The sequence below is a fragment of the Saprolegnia parasitica genome, assembly GCF_000151545.1.
Source record: "Saprolegnia parasitica CBS 223.65 unplaced genomic scaffold supercont2.4, whole genome shotgun sequence".
In the NCBI taxonomy this organism is placed as follows: domain Eukaryota; phylum Oomycota; class Saprolegniomycetes; order Saprolegniales; family Saprolegniaceae; genus Saprolegnia; species Saprolegnia parasitica.
Window position 1 is genome coordinate 397,824 of NW_012156398.1, and position 20,075 is coordinate 417,898.

General features: G+C 61.1%; 7 protein-coding genes across 7 annotated transcripts; 5 read left to right on the plus strand and 2 right to left on the minus strand.

Moving 5' to 3' along the window:
* Positions 1-956: 956 nt before the first annotated feature.
* Positions 957-1,208, minus strand: SPRG_19261 (hypothetical protein; the record flags this gene model as incomplete). The annotated part of the gene is made up of 2 exons (XM_012340289.1): positions 957-961; positions 1,013-1,208. Coding segments are annotated over 2 exons (201 nt in total), but the record flags the coding sequence as incomplete, so codon positions are not given.
* A 1,562-nt stretch (positions 1,209-2,770) lies between these two features.
* SPRG_19263 (hypothetical protein) lies at positions 2,771-3,574 on the plus strand (the record flags this gene model as incomplete). The annotated part of the gene is made up of 1 exon (XM_012340290.1): positions 2,771-3,574. The coding sequence occupies one exon, from the start codon at positions 2,771-2,773 to the stop codon at positions 3,572-3,574; it is 804 nt and encodes a 267-aa protein (XP_012195680.1).
* Positions 3,575-3,659: 85 nt separating this feature from the next.
* SPRG_19264 (hypothetical protein) lies at positions 3,660-4,849 on the minus strand (the record flags this gene model as incomplete). Its single annotated transcript, XM_012340291.1, has 7 exons — positions 3,660-4,054; positions 4,110-4,263; positions 4,310-4,413; positions 4,472-4,544; positions 4,595-4,671; positions 4,722-4,793; positions 4,840-4,849. The coding sequence occupies 7 exons, from the start codon at positions 4,847-4,849 to the stop codon at positions 3,660-3,662; spliced, it is 885 nt and encodes a 294-aa protein (XP_012195681.1).
* Positions 4,850-5,400: 551 nt separating this feature from the next.
* SPRG_01612 (hypothetical protein) lies at positions 5,401-7,187 on the plus strand. The gene is made up of 5 exons (XM_012339980.1): positions 5,401-5,887; positions 5,941-6,036; positions 6,084-6,137; positions 6,187-6,909; positions 6,962-7,187. Exons 1-5 carry the CDS (start codon positions 5,441-5,443, stop codon positions 7,115-7,117), a joined length of 1,476 nt encoding a protein of 491 aa, XP_012195370.1. The 5' UTR covers positions 5,401-5,440; the 3' UTR covers positions 7,118-7,187.
* Positions 7,188-7,210: 23 nt separating this feature from the next.
* SPRG_19265 (hypothetical protein) lies at positions 7,211-14,515 on the plus strand (the record flags this gene model as incomplete). The annotated part of the gene is made up of 16 exons (XM_012340292.1): positions 7,211-7,327; positions 7,372-7,872; positions 7,916-8,369; positions 8,412-8,686; positions 8,732-8,994; positions 9,023-9,836; positions 9,889-10,550; positions 10,595-10,863; positions 10,910-11,316; positions 11,372-11,693; positions 11,753-11,937; positions 11,983-12,369; positions 12,417-12,701; positions 12,746-13,246; positions 13,308-13,430; positions 13,478-14,515. 16 exons carry the CDS (start codon positions 7,211-7,213, stop codon positions 14,513-14,515), a joined length of 6,603 nt encoding a protein of 2,200 aa, XP_012195682.1.
* A 35-nt stretch (positions 14,516-14,550) lies between these two features.
* On the plus strand, positions 14,551-15,969 carry SPRG_19266 (hypothetical protein; the record flags this gene model as incomplete). The annotated part of the gene is made up of 1 exon (XM_012340293.1): positions 14,551-15,969. The coding sequence occupies one exon, from the start codon at positions 14,551-14,553 to the stop codon at positions 15,967-15,969; it is 1,419 nt and encodes a 472-aa protein (XP_012195683.1).
* Positions 15,970-17,218: 1,249 nt separating this feature from the next.
* Positions 17,219-19,827, plus strand: SPRG_19267 (hypothetical protein; the record flags this gene model as incomplete). Its single annotated transcript, XM_012340294.1, has 2 exons — positions 17,219-17,235; positions 17,295-19,827. The coding sequence occupies 2 exons, from the start codon at positions 17,219-17,221 to the stop codon at positions 19,825-19,827; spliced, it is 2,550 nt and encodes an 849-aa protein (XP_012195684.1).
* Positions 19,828-20,075: the final 248 nt, after the last annotated feature.

Genomic DNA, 20,075 nt, shown 5'->3' on the forward strand with positions numbered 1-20,075 from the left:
GACGTCGTAACTCGGAACCGACCCTTATAATGATACCTCGTCGAGTACCATCTCATGCCAATGGCGCTGAGGTTGACGTGGTGGATTGCGTTGCTCTATGTGCAAGGAGACCATGAGAAGTAATGGCGCGCCCTCGACCAGAGTACCTCTCGCAAGAGTGAGTTGCAGTCTGTTTCCAGTCGCGTCATTCTGCATTGCTCGAGGACAGTGTTGCAATCCTTCTGGGTCCCACCGCTCACAGGCAGCGAGCGACCAACAACGACCATTTTGAACAACGACCGTCTCTGATCTGTGGTGATGATTTTACGTCGCTTTGGCCGCGCGACAGAGGCACGGCATCTGGTTTGTGCCAACGCGCACGGGGGTAAAGAGCGTGCTGACGTTCGACGACGATGCGTACCGCGCGGTGCCGCCGTAATGACGTCGTGCAACCAAGCGTCGACGCGCACCGTGTCGCTGCCAGCCCCATGTCACCAGCATCACGAGCGCACCCTAGACGATGCCAATAGATTATTGCGATGTGTGGCGATGCATCAAGATCCTACGCATCTCAAGTGTACCACATACTTACTCTAATCGTACTCTACGCCCGACTGTCTGTGATTTCGTCCGCCAGTATTATAGCCAGTACCACCATGGAGGGCCTCGTTTGTTTCTTCATAACCAGGAGGGTTGCTGCAAAGTGCCTTATGGAGGGCCTCGTACCATGGGCACACGAGCCCGTAAAACAACCTTCGCGACGACGGTGTGCATCAATTCAAGGCATAGCGTAGAGTTGGCACGCACGACGCCACCTTGCGTTCTGTATTTTGGTTGACGGCAATACCAACACTCGGCATGCTTGGGAGCTACAACGTTGAGGTTGCTGCGCTCTACAGGCGCTTGGAGCTCGATCTTGTTGCCACCTTCAAGATGGCACACAAAGACAATATAAATGTATTGATCCTCGTCGTTGGATTTTCTAGTCGGTTGGTTACAGCGCTTGTGTGCACAATTTGATGCGCGCTCGCACCTTCTTCTGCACTGCAAACTACGGCATCTCTTGGATCACGACCGAAATCTGGCGCAGGATGGCGGAGAACGACAGTGGCGTTGCCGAGACAAGCAAGCTCTAGGAGCACCGACCAGTCGGTGTGGGGGCTGTTTGCCGTGATCAAGAGAATGTCAAAGCGGTGGCGGTTCGCTGCGACGTTGGCAGCCTCCGACATGTCGAGAACCTTGCGCTTTCAAGACGAGATCGCAGCGAGTGTGACGGCCCACTGCAGGCCAAAATGACCAAGACCGCCAATTTTTGTACGCCGAGGACGCCTACCTTCGCTATGCGTCGTGGCGGCGCGTAGGTCGTGATGCCACCGCAGAACATTGGTGCCGCCTCCTTGGACGGCAGCGCGTCACGTACCAGTCGGATAGCTTTTGGAGTTGCAAGATCAGTTTCCAGCACACTTGCTCATCGTGTGTGCCGCACTGCGCACCCACCGATCGCGACCTTGGCTGCATCGAGATTGGACACTGTATGCGTGCCCGACGATCTCATGGCCGACCACCATCGGGACGAAACTCAACCGCCCAAGATCGTTGGCAAATCCGAACCGCAGTGCGAGACCTTGAGCTCAATCTCATCCTCTTTGTCAAACGCCCGGGCTTTGAACGTGTCCGGCTTGACATCGAGGCCCAGCCTGGCCGCGGTACACGCCATCGCTGCTCTTGTCGCTGGTGTTGGTGAAGTTCACCAACACCGGTTCACCAGGTGAACCGCAGAATGGCTTGGAACGCCACCCTTTGGATGCGCCCAGTCTCGAACCTCGGGCTTGCAATAATGTCGCGTGATCGCTTCTGGCGCTGCCGCGAGTTTTTGCATGGCATACGCACATCACGCCGTTCATTTCGCCTTCAAATACCAGCGGCCTTACTTCGAACGTGGCTAAACATCAATTAGTCACCGATGAGATGTGCGCACTGCGTTGATGACATGTTGAGTGCTTTGTATAAGTTCGTGCCGTCCGACGCATCAGCCGCCTCGACAATGTTGCAGTGAACCATGCATTGGTGCTGATGTGGTCCTGCAAGAGAGCTCGTGGCGCGCGTGGCTGCGCACAGTTAAACCTTTTCGACGACTACACCCGTCACGCACAAGGCACAATTGCGACCTCCTTGTCCAGGCGTGGTTTCACGCCTGTGACTCTGTAAAACAATCAGTTATCGTTCATTGCGCAACTCAGCATCTTGAAGGCAAATGACGCATGGCGATGCCAAATGACATCTTTGTTGTTCGATTGTCGGCGCAACTTGAGGAAGAGAACCTACAAACACCATGGCCATGGGCGCACACACACATTCTTGCCGCTGTGAGGGGATCTATCCAGAACGCTGTCTGGTTTTGATCGATCGCAATCGTCTACAGGATGCTCCTGGGTTCGCGTCGCGGGCGTGGCAGCGCCACCACCACTCTGGCACCACATGCGCTTCAAGCGCGGTCGAGAATGCAGGTCATCGAGTGGCTCAGTCTCCGCCAATGTTGGTCTTTCGAATCAGAGTGCAGGTGCACCGGGTTTGTTTCCGGCTTTCGGCGTGACAGCGCGTGGCAAAATTCATTTCCACAGTACAATAAAGATTTATCTCTAGCTCGATGTTTGTATGGATTGTGTTGAAATGTATTGTATGACGTGAATAAAAAAGCGATGGCCCCTTGCACGCACAACCCGGCAGTCGGAACGCTCTCGAAGCAGATTGCCCGATTGTCGCCGACCAAGCCAGTAGCAGCAGCACGACGATGGACCACGTCATGGAGAGCGACGAGCGCTCGACGGCGACGGCGATCCCGAGCACCTTCCTGCGCAACCTCTACGGCTTCCTCAACAACAACGACCTGCCCGACACGATCGCATGGGACGCCGACGGCCGGTCTTTCTCGATTCTGGACCCGGAGAAAATGGAGTCGAGCCTACCGATGCCCAATCTGTACCGTGGCCGCTTCAAGACCTTCAAGATGCAGCTCGAGAAGCATGGCTTTATGAAGTCGCGCGACGGCACGCGCTACTTTCGCCCCGACTTTGTCAAGGGCCAGCCCCAGCACCTCGGCGACGTGTCGTCGTCCATGGGCGGCTCGAGCCCGCCGGTGCTGCCCGACGAGCGCCGCACGCCCATGAGCTTGGAGTGCCGCATTCAAATGCCCCGCGCGCACGAGGCCAAGAAGCGCCGCCTTGCCGACGACATGCCCACGACCAACAGCAGCGGCAACCTCTCGTGGGCGGTCAAGCGACCGACGAGCGGCCTCTTGTGTAGCGTCAACGTTACCAAGCCGCGCCCTACTGCGGCGGCCCACTCGGCCCGAGAGACGACGGTGCGCGGCTCGGCGTCGGTCATGTCGTCGCAGCACCACAGTGTCATGGCCGACGCATCTCTCGTCGCCCACGCCCGGCACCAGCACCCCCAGCACCACTACCAGCACAACCCTAGCGGCGTCCCGTCACTGCGGCCGCCGGCAGCACAGAATCACTTGCCGCGACTCCCCTCGCTCCATCGCGCGTTCCCATTGTTTGGGTTGCAATCGCAGCGCCCAAGCAGCGATATCTAATATAATTAACACCAACCAGCACAGATTCCCAACCCCGGAGTCCTCATTACATGCATGTTCGTGGTCAAGCCCATCCAATGGACGACTACAAGTGATCTGTGAGGAGGTCGCCGAGCTCGTCGACGTTGATCTCGTCCAAGATGGCAAAATCAAGCGCCGTCAGCGGGTCGTGGTGCGACAATGGCGGCAGTGGGTTGTGGTGGGACGGAAGGAGCGCCGCAAGCGGATCGATACCGTGCGCCGGGTGGACGCTGAGCGGCGACGACGAGCCAGACGACACGGATTCGGTCGACGCGTTGGACGCAGGCGTCGGCGGCACCTCGTTCGACGACGGTGTTGTCGTCGCGTAGCTCGCCGACGTCTTTGTGAGCGTCTCGAGATGGTACAAGACATCGTCGTCTGAGAGGACAATGATGCCTTGCGTTGCTAAGAACGTCTTGGCGTACTCGACGAGGACGTAGCCCATGCCCGCGAGCTCCGCTAGTACATGCAATGCGATAAGATACCGATCGACGCCGCTCAGAAATGATTGTACCGGCTTGAACCATGTCACGGATGGCCGTCACGGCGTGGACCAGATTCTCCTTGTAGTAGTCGACGCACGCCGACTGCGAGCTGTCGACCTTCTTGACGACCTTGGTATCTTCCTGGGGCGCCGTTGCGCGCGTGCGCTTGTCTTGCTTGCGGCGCTACGTCACCATTAGGAGATGCGATCGCCAATAGCGGTGCACGTACTTCGATCTTGTGCAAGAGCGACGGGTTGTCCTTCTGGAAGTACGGATGCGTAAACATCGGCGGGTCCGTGCCGTTCACGACGCCAACGTGGCTAAAGTCATAGGCTACGTCCAGAAAGCAGTGTGTCATCGTGACGTGATCCACGTCTACGCTGCGTCGTACCGTTTAGCTGGCGGATGAAGGAGCAGTACTTGGAGCCGCGAAAGTACTGTGGCATGATGTCCTCCGAGAAGCGCTAGTCGAGAATGAGCAATGCTGGCCTCATGGGGCATAGATGTGCCATACCGTCTTGTCGAGCACAACGAGGCAGTTGGGCTCATAGAGCGACCCATCCGGGTTGCGCTTCCACGTGATGATGTCATCTATGTAGCAACACCGTTGCAGTCATCATGCCACGGAGGCCGCGTCGCACCTGTCGATGGGTCGTTCACGACAGTCTCGAGCTTCATGATGAAGGCCGAGACTGCAGCCTTTGCTTCCTTTGCTACAGGCCATGGCATGAGGCGTCTGCCAGCGTCGCCGCGTCCTACCCGGTGGCATGCTACTTCCGAACTGAACGTGCATTACAGTATTTCTTCTCACGCCGTCAAATAATGTAACTCACACTACACACCATATCATGCCTACCATCACTACGAGTCTCAAGTGCATAGAAACGTCAAGAGGTATGTTGACCAAGCCCTCTCCGACTCACGCCATTTGCATTTCGCGTGCAATGCACCTCAAATAGAGTGTGCAATCTCCGGACATCAGGACACTATTTCGAGAGCCATCGCCCAGATGGAACATACAGTATTTCCGATTTTTCATGGCAGCCGCGCCAGAGTGCTGTCAGGCGCGATCGCAGCGACCGCTCGGCGTGCAACGACTTCAGTATTTCTTCGTGGAGGCCCGCTTGGCCATCCCCTGCGCTTATCGCTGCGGTGCGCGCAGCCAGCCTTATGGAACACTATTCAACGCATTCGAAATAGTGTCGTAGCGAGAGCATACAATTCGCAAGTGTTTCCATGGGGGGCCCCAACCCTACCTCGAGGACAAAAAGACGTTTTCGCGCTGTATCTTGAGCTTTGTATACCCGCGTGGGCGGCAGAGGCGATTTGAGCGGTTATCCTCCGGACGACCAGCGGCGGGATGAATAAGATGCTCCAGACCGTGAAGCGGCGCCTGAGCAACTCGGCCGAGGGCGGGGACCCTGCGGCCATGGCGGCGAACTTGGCCGCGGCCACGAGCTCGACGGCCAACCTCGCGCGCGACGATGGGATCGAGAACGTCGCGCGCTCGGACGTGTCGCTGCCGCGCCGCGAGCGCCGCCGGAGCTCGCTCGTGCGCAACCAGAAGGTGGCGGCGCTCAAGGACCTGCCGCACCTCAAGGACACGAGCATGCAGAAGCGCGAGGCGCTCTTCCAGCAAAAGCTCGAGCTCTGCTCGGTGCTGTTCAACTTTGACGACGCTGCCTCGGACAAGAAGGGCAAGGACCTCAAGCGCCAGACGCTGCTCGAGCTCGTCGACTATGTCAACAACGCGGGCGGCCAGAAGATCTTTACTGAGGCCTTGATGCCCGACATCATGGCCATGGTGGTACGCCCATGGGTGCACGGAATGTTGGATGAGGATGTATGTTGCTTCGATAGTCGGCCAACATTTGCCGCGCGCTGCCGCCGCAGACGGAAGACTTCGACCCGGAGGAAGACGAGCCGGTGTTGGAGCCGTCGTGGCCGCACCTCCAGGTACGGCCACCCATCGTCGCCCGCAGCGAACTCGATGTATGGCGTAGGTCGTGTACGAATTCTTCCTGCGCTTTATCGTGTCGGGCGAAGTCAACGCCAAGGTACGCGGCCGCAGCCTCGTCGAACGCGATGCGAATACGATTGCTGTAGGTGGCCAAGAAGTTTGTCGACCAAAAGTTTTGCTTGAACGTCATCGAACTCTTCGACTCGGAGGACCCGCGCGAGCGCGACTACCTCAAGACGATCTTGCACAGAATATACGGCAAGTTTATGAGCCACCGGTCGTTCATCCGGAAGGCCATCTCGAACGTGTTTTACCGCTTCGTGTACGAGACCGAGCGCCACAACGGTATTGGCGAGCTCCTCGAGATCCTCGGCTCGATCATCAACGGCTTTGCGATGCCGCTGAAGCGTGAGCACCTCCAGTTCCTCGTCAAGGCGCTCGTGCCACTGCACAAGCCCAAGTGCGTCTCGCTCTACCACCAGCAGCTTTCGTACTGCATCACGCAGTACGTCGAGAAGGACCCGGAGACGGCGATCCCGATCATCTCGGGCATTGTCAAGTTTTGGCCCTGGGCGTGCTCGTCCAAGCAAGTGCTCTTCCTCAACGAGCTCGAAGAGATCCTCGAGCTCATGGGGCCGGACCAGCTCAACCAGGTGCACAAGGATCTCTTCCGCGTGCTCTCCAAGTGCCTTGGCTCGCAGCACTTTCAGGTCTCGGAGCGCGCGCTCTTCCTCTGGAACAACGAGCACCTCGTCAACAACGGGTGCCTCAGCCGCCAGCACGCGAGCTTGATCCTCCCCGTTATATATGGACCCCTCTACAAGAACTCGCTCGGCCACTGGAACACGACCGTCGAAGGCCTCGCCCAGGTACTTGGGTTTTGCTGGACGACCCTGTGGATGGACAAGTTGTCTACTGTAGAATGTGCTCAAATTGTACTTGGACTATGACGCGCCGCTCTTTGACAAGTGCGCCAAGGACTATTTAGAAAAGGCCGAGCACGCGGGCGACGCCGCGTCGGCCCAAGCCGACAAGTGGAAGAAGATAGAGCTCATGGCCGAGGCGAAGCGGGCGTAGGAAGCCATTGCATCCGTCACCCTAGTAACGACACTAATTGATGCACGATTGCATGCGACGTAACGGCTGACCTTTGAGCATCGCACCTTCGGAATGCAGGTGACGCGGGCGGCGCCGCAGAGTCCGTACGGGGCGTCGGCCAAGTCGAAGAAGCGCAAGCTCCTGCGCAACGAGACCGCGCTCGCGCCGATCCCGCCCGAGCTCCCGCGGGTGCGTCGACGACCCTCGGGTCACAGGCAAAGCGTTGCGCGTAGGGCAAGCTCAGCTTGGTGGAGCTCGAAGAGAAGAAGACGCTGCTCCCGTACCTCGAGAAGATCGAGTACATCAATGCGCAGCTGCGGCAGCGCGGCCTTGATGTGGCGCCTGCATCCGAGCCGCGGGGGCTGCCAACCAGCGCCGCGTCGGCTAGCAACAACCACGCGCCGAGCCTCGAGGCGAGAGACGACCAAGCGCTGAGCTCGCGCTCCGAGCCCGACGTTGACGCGCCGCTGACGCTCGCGCGCCTGCGCCAGCGCTTCCCGCGCTTCGTGGGCGCTTCCAGCGGCCTCTTGCGGGACCGTCCGATCGCATGGCTCCTCCGCTTTGTCGCCGACGTCTACGAGGCGTACTTTCGGGCGTACGCGAGTTCGCGCGTCCTGAGTTCGTTTGCGCTCTTTGCGCGGCAGTTCATAATAACGAACCTCGGCGTCGCGGCCGACCAAGATATCATTGACGTCGCGTGCACGCTCGAGCGCCATACGAGCCGCTTTCCTGGCGTACTACTGCACATACGCACTCCAAGTTCATAAGGCTTTGTAGCTGCGGGCGTTTGCGGCCTTTCTGCGCGAAATCGAAGACAACGAGTTTGCGTACTTCCACTGCCACCTCCGCCATCACGTGCAGGACCAGCTCGGACTGCGCCTCAAGAAGAAAGACAAGGTGGCGCACCCAGACGTGGCCAAGAAGGTACTGCCGCCCGGGTCCGTCGTCCTCGGGCACCACCCCGACCTCCGCGACGGCACCCAAGTCGTGTACGTGGCCAAAGACGCAGTCATGCACACGCTGTACGCCGCGTGCTTTCCAAAGGAGACGACGCTCGCGCGCTTCTACGTCGACGCGTCCCTGCCGTTCCGCCACGTCACCACGATCGGTGCTCGTGGCGACGAGTGTAGCAGCTGCGTGCTCGAGCTCGATGAGCTCCTCGAACGGCTCGTCGAGGACCTCCACCGCGTGCCCGAGGACATTGTCGCCGCGCACAAGTTCAACGACGACGGTAGGACCATGGGTTACGTCGCTGGACGACGATGTGGCATAGGAGAAAGCCTCACGCTCTTGACGCGACTGCAAGATACTATCAGCCACGACGCCGGCATTGTGACGCTAAAGGCAGCGCTCGAGACTGAGACCCGGGGCCTCCGGCGGCTCGAGACGCAGCGCATTAAGCTCGATCGGCAGCTCACGAGCAGTGCCATCGACGACGTCGCCAAGGCCAAGCTCAAGACGCAGAGCTTCCTCCTCGACAACCAGCTCCAAGCCAAGCGGCGCGACGTCGACGACCTGCGCCACCGCATTGCACTCACCGAAGCCCAGGTTCCAATGCATTTTCGATATCAGTTGATAAAGACATTTGTGTAGGTCAATACGGTGTGGGGCTCGGTGCTCTCGGACGCGGCGACGCCGACGGCACCACCCGCGTCGCCGCGCGCGCGCATCCTCCGCCGCTTCCGGGACGCTATCGCGCGCCGGTATGCCAACCACCTCATGGAGCAGAAAGTCGCGGCCAAGCTCCTCGAACGGCGGCGCAAAGGCAAGCAAGCCAACGCGTGGAGCGACCAGCTCGAAGCGCTGCAGGAGCGCAGCGCGACACGCATCCAGCGGCTCTTTCGGCAGCGGCGGGCGTGGCGGCGCGATCGCCACGCGGCGCAGACGGCCCTCCACGAGCGCCGCGCCGCGGGCCAAGAAGCGCAAGGCCGAGCAGGAGATGGAGCGGAAGCGGCTCGACGCGTTGCGGGCGCGGGACGCTCAGAAGCACCGGGCACGCCTCGCCGAGAAGCACGAGCGGGACGCGGGCGCGGCCGCCGCGCGCAAGGCCAAGGAAGACGCCGTGCTGCGCGCCGCCGCCCTCACGCAAGCCGAGAAGCTCCACGCCGCGGCGCAACGTGCGCTGATGCAGCGCCTGTACGCACGCTGGCGTCGCTACGTGACCGTGGCGAGAAAGGCGGCCGCCGCGCACCGCACATCGCTGCAACTGCGCTTCCGACGCTGGCACAAGTACCTGCGATGGCGGCGCGACCAGCACCACGCCGCCACGATGCTGCAGGCGCTCTATCGGGGCCATCGCGGGCGCCACGCCGGCCAACTCGTGGCGCGCCGCGCGCAAAAGAAGCAGCAGCTCGCCAACCGCAGCGTCCAGCGACTCCAGCATCGGTTCTTGTTTACGCTCTGGCAGCAGTGGCGGCGGTACGCGATGACGCAGGTCGCTGTCAAGGCGCGGTGCCGCGACGTCCTCACGCGCTCGCTGCACAGCTCGTTTGGCCAGTGGGCACGGCTCCTCTTCATGCGACGCAAGAGTGCGCGCGAGCTTCAGCGCATATGGCGGGGGCACATCGGCCGCTTGGCAGCCGCGCGGGCGCGGGCCCTGCAACACGCTTCCGTGCTCGTGCAGAAAACATACCGGGGGCACTTGGGCCGGCGCGTGGCCGCGGTCCGCCGCAGCTTGCGCGCCACACAGCACCACGGCGTGCGTCCGCACTTGTGTTTATCCAATCCTATGTCTCATGTTGCGGTACTAGGTGAACCAGCTACTCCAGCGCCTCCTCCGGCGGTGCCTCTGGCGCTGCTTCCAAGCGTGGCAGTCGCGCTGGGCGTTCACGCAGCTCTGTCGCGACCGGACGACGCGTCGGATCCACCGGCGCCAAACTTGGTGCTTTCACCTCTGGCAACGCTACCGCGTCTACCGCATTCTGAAGCGCGCCGAGCGGTACCGGCGCCACTTTGCCGCCGCGACGTGCATCCAGCGCAGCGTGCGGGGGTTTCTCGCACGCTCCCGCTTCCACGCACTCGTGACCAACCACCGTGCGGCCAAACTCCTGCAGCGTACAGTCCGCGGATACCTCTGCCGACAGTTTTACCGCCGCACCCTCGCGCTCCACCGAGGCGCGTTGCGGATTCAGTGCGGCTGGCGACGGCGCAAGGCGATCTTGACCGTCGACCGACGGCGGAATGCCGTGGTGCTCGACGCGGCATTGCGCGGCGACTACAGCGTCGTGCTGCGGGCGATCAACGGCGGTCGTGGCGGCATTTGCGACGACGACGGCAACTCGCTCTTGCATCTGGCGTGTCTGGGCGGCACCAAACGGCTCATTAAGCTCTGCCTGCGCTATCAGATGGACCTTGGCGGCGTCAACCACGCCGGACGCACGCCACTGCACACGCTCGTGGCTGCACCCCATGCGTACGCCTCAATTTGAGGCTCGTCGTTCTGACAGGGCCGTGTAGACACCGGGCCGAGCTCATCGACTACCTCGTTGACCACGGAGCATGGCAGGAAGCCCGCGACAGCAACGGAGAGACGCCGCTCTTGCTGGCGACGTCGCTCAACCATGTCGACTGCATCGAGGTGCTGCTGCGCCGCGCCGCGAACGTCCACGTCGTCTCGAGCGCGACGCAGGAGACGCCCATCATGGCAGCCGTCGCCGCCAACTTTCTCGAGGCGGCGCATCTGCTTTTAGGCATGGGCCGCTGCTCGCCACACGCGACCGACCTCAGTACGTGAGATGATACGACGTGGTGGTGGAGGTTGAGGCTTCGTAGGCGACGGCGCCACGCTGCTACACGACGCGGCGGCGCGGGGATTTGTGGACATGGCACAGCTCTTGCTCGCCCACGGCGCCAGTATTGATGCGGTCGACGTCGACGGCAGTACACCAATCATGTACGCGATCTACAACGACCAGCTACCGATGCTTCGCTTCCTCCTCGAAGCCGGCGCGTCACCGGACGTGATCAATCTCGCAGGCCTCGGGGCGATCCACATGGCGATCGACAAGCCGGCGCTTGCAAGCCTCCTCGCCGCCTTCAACGCTGACGTGAACGCATGGACGCTCCAAGGAGAGACTCCGTTGCACTTGTCGTGCCGCAGCGACAGCCTTCTCGAGAGCTCGCGCATTTTGCTTTCGTTTGGCGCCGTTGTCGACGCCAAGAACCGCCGCGGCAACCTCGTAGGATTGCATTCGATATATGGATACATGGATACTATATTGATGCATTGACTAGCCGGCGCACATTGCTGCCAAGCACGGAGCGGCCGAGACCATGCGTCTGCTCATCGAGTACAGCACCAACATGAACATGCGCAACTACGACAACAAGAACCCGCTCGGCGAGGCGCGCATGCACCACCAGCTCGCAGTCATTGACGTCATCCAATATCACTTTGCCCAAGAGATGCAGACGCTCGAGGAGATGCCGCCCGTGCTCGATGAAGACGGCGTCGCGTTGCCGCAGCGCTCGACGAACGAGTGGCGGGACGCCTACGCGAGCGCAGTCACCGTCTCGACGCTCAATGCTTGGTCGCAGTGCGTCGACGCCGTCACGGGTATGTCATCCTAACGCTACCACGATGGATGCTATAGTATCGCATGTGGAAAAACGCAGGCGCGCTCTTCTACTACGACGCCGAGACGGACGAGTGCACGTGGCGAGCGCCGGTCGAGTACCAAGCCGCGCTGGGCGCGCATTGGCACGCGATCTCACGCGACGACGGCAGCTACGTCTACTGCCACGACGTCACCAACGAGATCTCGACGACTGTGCCCCCTATCGACCCTCTCCGGCTGCAGGTCCGATGCACTTGATATCTTGATACTACGATATATCGCATGTAGGCGCTCGTGCAAGGCGTCGACGAGTTCAAGATGCTGCGCAGTCGCATTCACCGCGTGTCGTCCGAGACGGCGGCTGCGACGGCCCAGTACAAGTCCTTCTGGGCGCGCTTCGACGCCGAAACCAAAGCTGAGCGAGCCAAGCACCTTGCTGCCCTCGCCATCCAGCGCGCGTACAAAGGCCACGTGTGCCGGCGACGTCTGCGCGCGCTCAAGCTCGAGCACAAGACGGCGCTTCACTTGCAGCGTGTGTACCGCGGTCGCATCGCGCGCCGCGTCGCCGCCCACGAGCGCCACCGCATCCGGTGCGCGATCACGCTCCAAGCGCTCGGCCGCGGCTTTCTCACCCGCCTCCACGAACGGCAGTCGTGGCACGCGTGGCGCGTCCAGGTATCTACACCCTCGTCGTATCAAATGACGAGGGCGCGTCGATGTAGGCGCGGACGCATCGCATCGCGGCCAATACGATCCAGCGCGTCTACCGGGGCATGACCGGTCGCCGCCACGCCAAGCGGGCGCGGGTCATCAAGCATGGGCCGCGAACGTTCTTTGAGTGGGAAGACGCGCGCAAGCACGCGACGCGCGTGAGCACGTTCTCGGTGTGGGACGAGCTCCTGCTCGCCGAGACCGCGCCGCTCGTCGGTGTCTTTTACGCCCACCAGATCACGGGGCAGTGCGTCTGGGACAAGCCGCCTCTCTGGATCGAGCGCGACTATCAAGCGGTACGTCATTCCTTGAAGCGATATAAGACGACCGCTCCAACTAGTTTCTCGACCGCCAGCAGCTCTATTACTACGGCTACACGGCGCGCATGCTGGCGGCGGCGCTGCGTATCCAGAGCCAATTCCGCGCTCGGACCGCGCGCGTGCACTTTCGGCGGCTCCTCGAAGGGGTGCGCGTTGCCCGCCACTGCGAACGCGCCTACATGGCCGAGCCCACGAGTCTTACGTGCCTCGGCAACTACGCTCTCTACTTGCACGCACTGGTGCACGATTACGCCAAGGCGGGTGTCATGTACGGCCACCTCGTTCATCTCATGGCAGCGCGCGGCCCCGACATCGCGTTCGTCTTGCGCGTCTACGCTCTCTTTCTCTTTGTCACGGGCCAGGACGAGCGCGATGCGATTGCGCTGCTCTTTGAGCGCGCCGCCGCCATCGACCCACGGAAGCGCACGTTTGAATTGGCCTTCGGTGGCTTCTTCCGGTATGCACTCGTGCTCTTCCCTGAGAGCGCGCAGAGCCACGTCAACTACGCCGCGTGCCTCGATGTACATATATGGATGATGATGGACACGTTGTCTATCCATGATGCTCATAGTCCAATGCTAGTGGGTCTACAAGAACGTCAAGGACGCGACGACGCACTATCTGCGCGCGCTCGAGCTCGACCCGCACAACGCGCGGACCGTCGACCGCTTTGACGACATGCTCGACCGCCACGGCCTCCTCGAGGTTTCTGCTAGTATCAAGGTATCAATATATAGTATTGATATGGATAGGCGGGCAATGCGAGCGAGCGGTTCATGCAGCACCAAGCCCACGCTGTTGCGCGCAACGACGCCCGCGTGCGCAAAGCGTACGACGACGCGGCCGAGGCAGCGCGACGACACGCCGCGGCCATTACGATCCAGACGCGGTTCCGGACGCGGAAGACTCAGGCCGACGTCCAGCAGATGCTGCTGGCGCGGCGACTACGCAAGCTCGCCAAGCCGCTGTCGCCCCTGCACGAGACGCTCCAAGCGGCGTTCCTCGGTGTCGCCGCGCGCAATACGTCCAAAGCCACGATCCGCCTCTCGCAGCTCGGCGCTGTGTACGAGCGCCTCGGCCTCTCGAGCCGCGCGGCCGACGAGGACAGGACGTTTGCGTCGTACTTTCACGAGTTTGACTACCCCGACTCGATCACACTCACGCGGTTCCTCAAGTGGTGGGACGACGGCGCGTCCCGCGAGGTCTGGGAAGCGTGCACGAGCGACGAAGGGTACCTCTACTACTACAGCCATGCGACGGGCGAGAGCGTCTGGGATGCGCCGCGCTTCCAGCGGCGTCTCGGCGACATGACCGACCAGCCGCTGCAAGGCGCATGGGAGGAGTGCCGGACAGACGACGGGACGCCGTACTACATCAACGCCCGCACCGGTGCGTCGTCGTGGGAGAACCCGCTGAGCGCGCCACCACCGTGGGAGCCGGCCGTCGACGACGCCGGGCGCGTGTACTTCTACAACCGAGAGACGGGCGCGTCCGTGTGGACCATCGCCGAGGCGACGCCTCTGGGTGCGGACGCGTGGGAGCTCGTCCAGACCGACGACGGGCTCGTGTACTTTTACAATCAACTCTCGGGCGAGACGTCGTGGACGAAGCCGGGGCAGGACGATGACGCAGCCGCGTGGGAGACGCTTCAGGACGACGACGGCAACGTCTACTACTACAACCGCGCGACCGGTGTCTCGCAGTGGGACCCACCCGAGGCAACGAGCCCCCACCATCGCGAAGAGTCCTACCCAGAAGCGTCAAAGGTCGAGGGTCGAGTGGATGATTGATTAAGAACGATTACAAAGGTGGCGTTGGGATAAGAATGAATGCTATGGTACGGTTAGGATACAGGAGAGTAGGAGGCGAGCCAGCGGCTTTTGAGCACGTCGTCGCACGAGAAGCGGCAGAGCGGGTCCGGGTCCAAGAGCCCTACGAGGAGCTCGATGGCGGCGGGCGAGAGCTTGGCGGGGAAGAGCCACCGAGGAAAGGTGCGCGTCTCAGCCGGCGCCGCGAGGTACTCGGCAAAGGTCGCAAAGCGCGCGCAGTTGGCCAAGTCGGTCCCGAACGGAAGCGCGCCGATGAGAAGACCATACAAGATGACGCCGACCGACCACATGTCGGCCTTGCGCCCGTCGTAGCCACAGTGGCATTTCTGCAGCACCTCGGGCGCCACGTAGTGGGGCGATCCGACCACCGACTTGAGCCGGCGGCACGGCGACGGCTTCGGTGGCCCCGCAGACGCCTCGTCGAGGAGAAGTGGGCGCGTTGCAAACTGCGCCGAGAGGCCAAAGTCGGCGATCTTGAGCACGTCGTTGTCGCTCAAAAGCAGGTTCTCGGGTTTCAGGTCGCGGTGCACGATGCCGAGCTGGTGGCAGTAGTGGACGCCGGCAATGAGCTGCGCAAAGTACATCTTGGCGTCGAGCTCGGGCACGCCAATGCACTCGGCCTTGATGCGATCAAAGAGCTCGCCACCGCCCGCGAGCTCGAGGACAAGGAAGATCGTGCTTTTCGTCGCTTGGACGTACTCGAGGACGTCGTAGAGCTGCAGGACGTTCGGGTGGCCCATGTTGCTAACGCTGCCGTGGATCGTATTGCCAGTGAGGCGGTGCATGAAGGCGATTTCGCGGTAAATGGTCTTTCGGCTCTGGAGAAAGGCCGCAAATTTCTTTGGCAGAGTCGGGAGCACCCACGTCTTGCCTTGGTGGAGCACCGTATCGGGCTTGGTTTCCATCTCGAGCGGGTCGTCGTCGAGATGCGAGTCGAGCGGCCACAGCTGTGCGCACATTTCGAGGTTGAGCTCCTTAATGCCTTGCTGGTCCTTGATGCACGGAATGAGCTCGTGCTGGTTCGGGTGCAGGAGCCACCAAATATGCTCCTTCTGGATGTGCATGCGAGACATTGGCATCGATGGCGTCGGTGTCGGCGGCTTGTACACGAGCCCAGCATGGACTATATCGCAGCGGGCGAGCGCGAGCGGCGAAAAGAGCTTGAAGCCGACCGGGTTGAGAATCTTGACCGCGACGTGGCGCTGCTTCTGCGGCTCAAAGGCTTCATAGACGACGCCAGCGACGCCACTGCCGAGGTAGTTGCCGAGGCGCAGCTTCTCTTGATGGCCAGCGTAGATGGACTGGCCATCGTACGAGGTCACCATGGACGGCGACAGCCAGCTCTCGCTCAGCGGCAGGACCTTCTTGCCCTTCTCCATGATGGCAATCGTATGCGGCGATGCTGGGGCGCGTAGCGGATGGCGACGTCCGATGATGGGCTGCGTCCAGCGGCGAGCGCGAGAGAGACGGACCGGCGGCGACTCCGCGGCGATGCAGAAATGGCGGAGTTTCGAACACCCCGCCGGACCCTTTTTTATTTGCCATGTCGAGAATTAAACTCAAAAAAGATCGTATTGTTTTACAATACCACTGGAACAATGTATGCCAATCCATTCGAACGGTATTATAATATGCGAGGCGTAGGAGGGGCACCGAAAACGGATGGAAATCGCCGGAGAACGCGCTCTCTGAGTCGATCGACCTATACAAACACCAAGATCTCGACGGAGCCAAGCATGGCATATTATTGAGGCCCCCTACTTGATACGACGGCAACGCAGATGGGTGCGTGGCAACACCACTTGCTGTCGTTTCACATGTCGCCTTGGACTAACTAATAGTAGCGGAGTAGAGAGCCATGCAACGAGCTTGACCATCGAATCGCAGCTCGTTCACCGCGTCAGAATCGCGCCGTCTCGATGGGGTCTTCTGTCGGAATCGGAACCCGTTGCACGAATCGAGTTCTAGATTTCCACGAGGATCTTCCCGCACGCTGCTGATGATGGCAAGCTATCAGCCGGCCTCTTGCCGGTGGTTGCTGTCCAGATCCAGAGTCGCTCGCCATCATGGCCCCGAGTTCATATCAGAGAGGCCATGTTGATTGCACCAACTTGATCCATGGGACTTCTCGGCGGTCCGTGATGCTCCGCCATGCGCTCCCAGCTTCCTGCCGCCTCCTTGGCTACTGACAAGAATCACCTCCGCCTGTCGCGCCGACCAGACACCCGCTGACCCGAGAGGGCGCAAGTCCATGTATCTCAGGCAGACGACGACGACACATCGGATTTGTCCCGCGAAAATGACGCAGTAGTACAAGTACGCGCCAGCATTACGTGCCTCCGATTGCACACGCCTCCGCGCTGGCGACTGCTGCCGCCAATGGTCGTAGCAGCTACTTGTCAGTGGCCCCAGCCGCAGTTAGTCGACTGTTAGTACGAGTACGTAGTCGCTCCGTAGTCGACGTTGCTGTCGCACGGGCGACGACGTTCAAATGTGCGAAAAAATCGAATTGCGCATATGCGACGTCTATTTAATCATGTGCTTGCACTTGGAGTTTCTATGCAATTCAATGCGAGGGTGCAATGTGGTTTCAGGTTAAATTTTGGACGCTTTCAGTGAGCGATAACCCGCCGATGGAAACCTTCATAGCGATCCCCCATGCGAATGGACGCCCGGTCGAGGTAGACGCCCATGCTTCGGGGCCGCCCAAGACCTCAACGACGACCACTACTGTGGCCAGGGCGACGACGACGACAGCGGCCAAGACGACCAACCAGCGCTGCGATCGCATCGCGGAGCTCGAGGCCCAAGTCGCGCGCTATCAGATGCAAGAAGCCAAGGAGCGACGCGCGTTCAGCCTCATCCAAGACGTGCTCGAGCATGACGACCTGTACATGATGATGGACGTCTTCTTTGCCTTTGTCGAAGGTCTCTTTTCGCACGACCCGCACCACCAATGCGCCGTCTTCCTCCTTGACGCGGGGTCGGACTCGATGGCGAAGATTGTGCCCAAGCTTAGCGCGGTCGAGGCCGTCCCGACCACCTGTAGCCTCGCAGCCGAGGTCGCAGCGTCGGGTACGACGTTCATGGGGCGATCGCTGCCGACGTCGTACAATCCCGCGGTTGACCTCGAGCGCGTTGCCCCGTCCAACACACTCCTCTGCTTTGCGTTGCTCGACAGCAGCGGCGAGACGTTTGCGGTCATTGAAGCGTCGTCGGCGTCGCCCGATAGCCTCTGCGCGTACGACCTCGGGCTGCTCCAGCGCCTCGGGCCAATCTTGAGCAACGCGATGCGGAAAGCGATCGAGCTTCACGACATTGTGCTCTCGCAGCGGACCCAAGCCGCGCTCCTCCACATTGTGAGCTCGTCTTCAAACGAAGAAACAATCCTCAAGCTCGTCCAACGCGTCATCAAAGGCGCCAACCACATCGTGCATTGCGAAAGCGTCACGCTCTTCCTCCTTGACTGGCCGCGCAACGAGCTCTGGTCGCTCTCGTCGTCGTTCCGGCGGTCGAACCTCCGCTTCTCGATCGACGGCTGCCTCCTCGGCGCCGCCGCGCTCTCGAGCAACATCCTCAACGTCAAGCACGCGCCAAGCGACCCGCGCTTTGACATGAGCGTCGACGACCGCTTTGGCGGCACCAAGACGGCGCTCTACGTGCCGATCGGCGTCCACCAGATGAACGACGTCCAGCCCATCGCAGTCCTCGAGTGCATCAACAAGGTCGGCGGGCACAAGACCGAGTTTGCCGAATTTACCTACGAAGACGAGTGCGCGTTCGAGGCGTTTGCGTCCGAAGTCGCCGTCATTCTGCGCCGCCGGTCCCAAGAGACCGACTACCTCAAGCTACTGGCCGACACAAAGTCCGAGTCGCTTTGGGCCGAGCGCGCGCAATCCCAAGTTAACTTGCTCGAGGCGTTCACGTCCAAGCCGTGCACGCTCCAATCGCACCTCGCCGACCGCTTGAGCGACTCGTTCTTTAGCGCCGACTCGCTGAGTCCGCTGCCGCTCGAGACACCGCCGCGTCCGCCCACTGCGCTCTTCAAGACCAAGTCGGTCGACGTCCCCATGGTACCGCGCTGGAGCCTCAACGTCTTTACGACCGAGCTCGAGACGCTCCTCTCGTACACGCAACACATGCTATTGGACCCGGTCATGGCCCTGCCCAACCTCGACCCGGACATTGTCCAGAATTTCATCCAGTCGGTCCAAGACCACTACCACCCGAACCCGTTCCACAACTTTCTGCACGGGTTCTCGGTGCTCCACACGTCGTACTGCATCCTCAAGGAGACGCAAGCGGTCACTGTGCTCACGCCGCCGGACCGGTTTGGCTGTCTCCTTGCTGCGCTCTGCCACGACATCGACCACCCGGGGCACTCGAACGTCTTCGAAGTCAATTCGAAGAGCGGTCTCGCGCTCTTGCACAACGACGACGCAGTGCTCGAGCGCCACCACGCGGCGACAACGTTCCGGCTGCTCCAGAACGAGCACGTCAACCTCCTCGCCAGTCTCACCCCGGACGAGTACCGGTACACGCGCAAGGTCATTGTGCGCGCGATCATTGGCACCGACATGGCGCGGCATTTTGAGCACATTGAGGCGCTCGAGAAGCGCTGGGCGCCGTATGCGCGCACGACCGACCCGCTCTTGGACGACAAGCGGGCGGCGCTCGCGGGCTTTGCCAAGTCGGGCGACGACCGCATCTTCCTCGTGCAAACGATTGTGCATGCGAGCGACCTCGGAGCCCAAGTGTTTCCGACGCCGATCGCGCTCAAGTGGAGCAACATGATTGCAAAGGAGTTTGCGTACCAAGCGCTCATGGAGACCGCCGAGGGATTGCCCGTGACGCATTTGCACGTCGACGACCCGCTGCACATGGTCGAGAGCCAGCATTTCTTCGCCGCGCGGCTCGTGCAGCCGCTTTGGAGCTGCCTCGTGCGCTTCTTGCCCAAGCTCGACCACCGCCTGGTCAACTTGCAGAAGAACATTGCGCACTACGAACAAGAGATTCGCCGGCTCAAGCAGCTCTCGCCGCACTCGCCGCGCAAGCGCAGCCGCCCCAACATTGCGCACAACGAAGGCCAAGCGATTCCTGGCACGACGCGCTGTACGCCGGCCAAGTTTAACTCGTTCCGGCTCTGCCCCGGTGACCTCAAGTCGCAGCTGAGCTTCTCGAGCCTCATCTCGGACTTTTCCAGCACGAGTCTCGACACCAACGACGACATGAATGCGATCGACGACGACGACGACGACGACGACGACGTGTAGACGCATAGACAGTGTCCTCTTCCTTGTACATGGGTTATTTATTGCGCAATCCTTTCTCTCCGTGGTCGACGACGATGCATGTTGACCGAGTCTACGGCAGCAGGTGCCGTGGTCCTCGCATGGCAGCGCAACAGGCCAGCGATGTGTGGTGCTGGGGACGAAGGATGACGATGCTGGTGTCTTCTACGAGGGATACTACGCTGGCGAGCGGCGAGAGGTACCATGCGATGCAGGGCGCCTGTCGTCGT

What these genes read in the sequence shown, in the direction of transcription:
- SPRG_01612 (XM_012339980.1), top strand. Translation starts at nt 5,441, where the DNA reads ATGAATAAGATGCTCCAGACCGTGAAGCGGCGCCTGAGCAACTCGGCC. An exon ending in CGTCGTGGCCGCACCTCCAG is followed by an intron (nt 6,037 to 6,083) that starts GTACGGCCACCC and finishes TGTATGGCGTAG; the next exon opens with GTCGTGTACGAATTCTTCCT. An exon ending in CCGTCGAAGGCCTCGCCCAG is followed by an intron (nt 6,910 to 6,961) that starts GTACTTGGGTTT and finishes TGTCTACTGTAG; the next exon opens with AATGTGCTCAAATTGTACTT.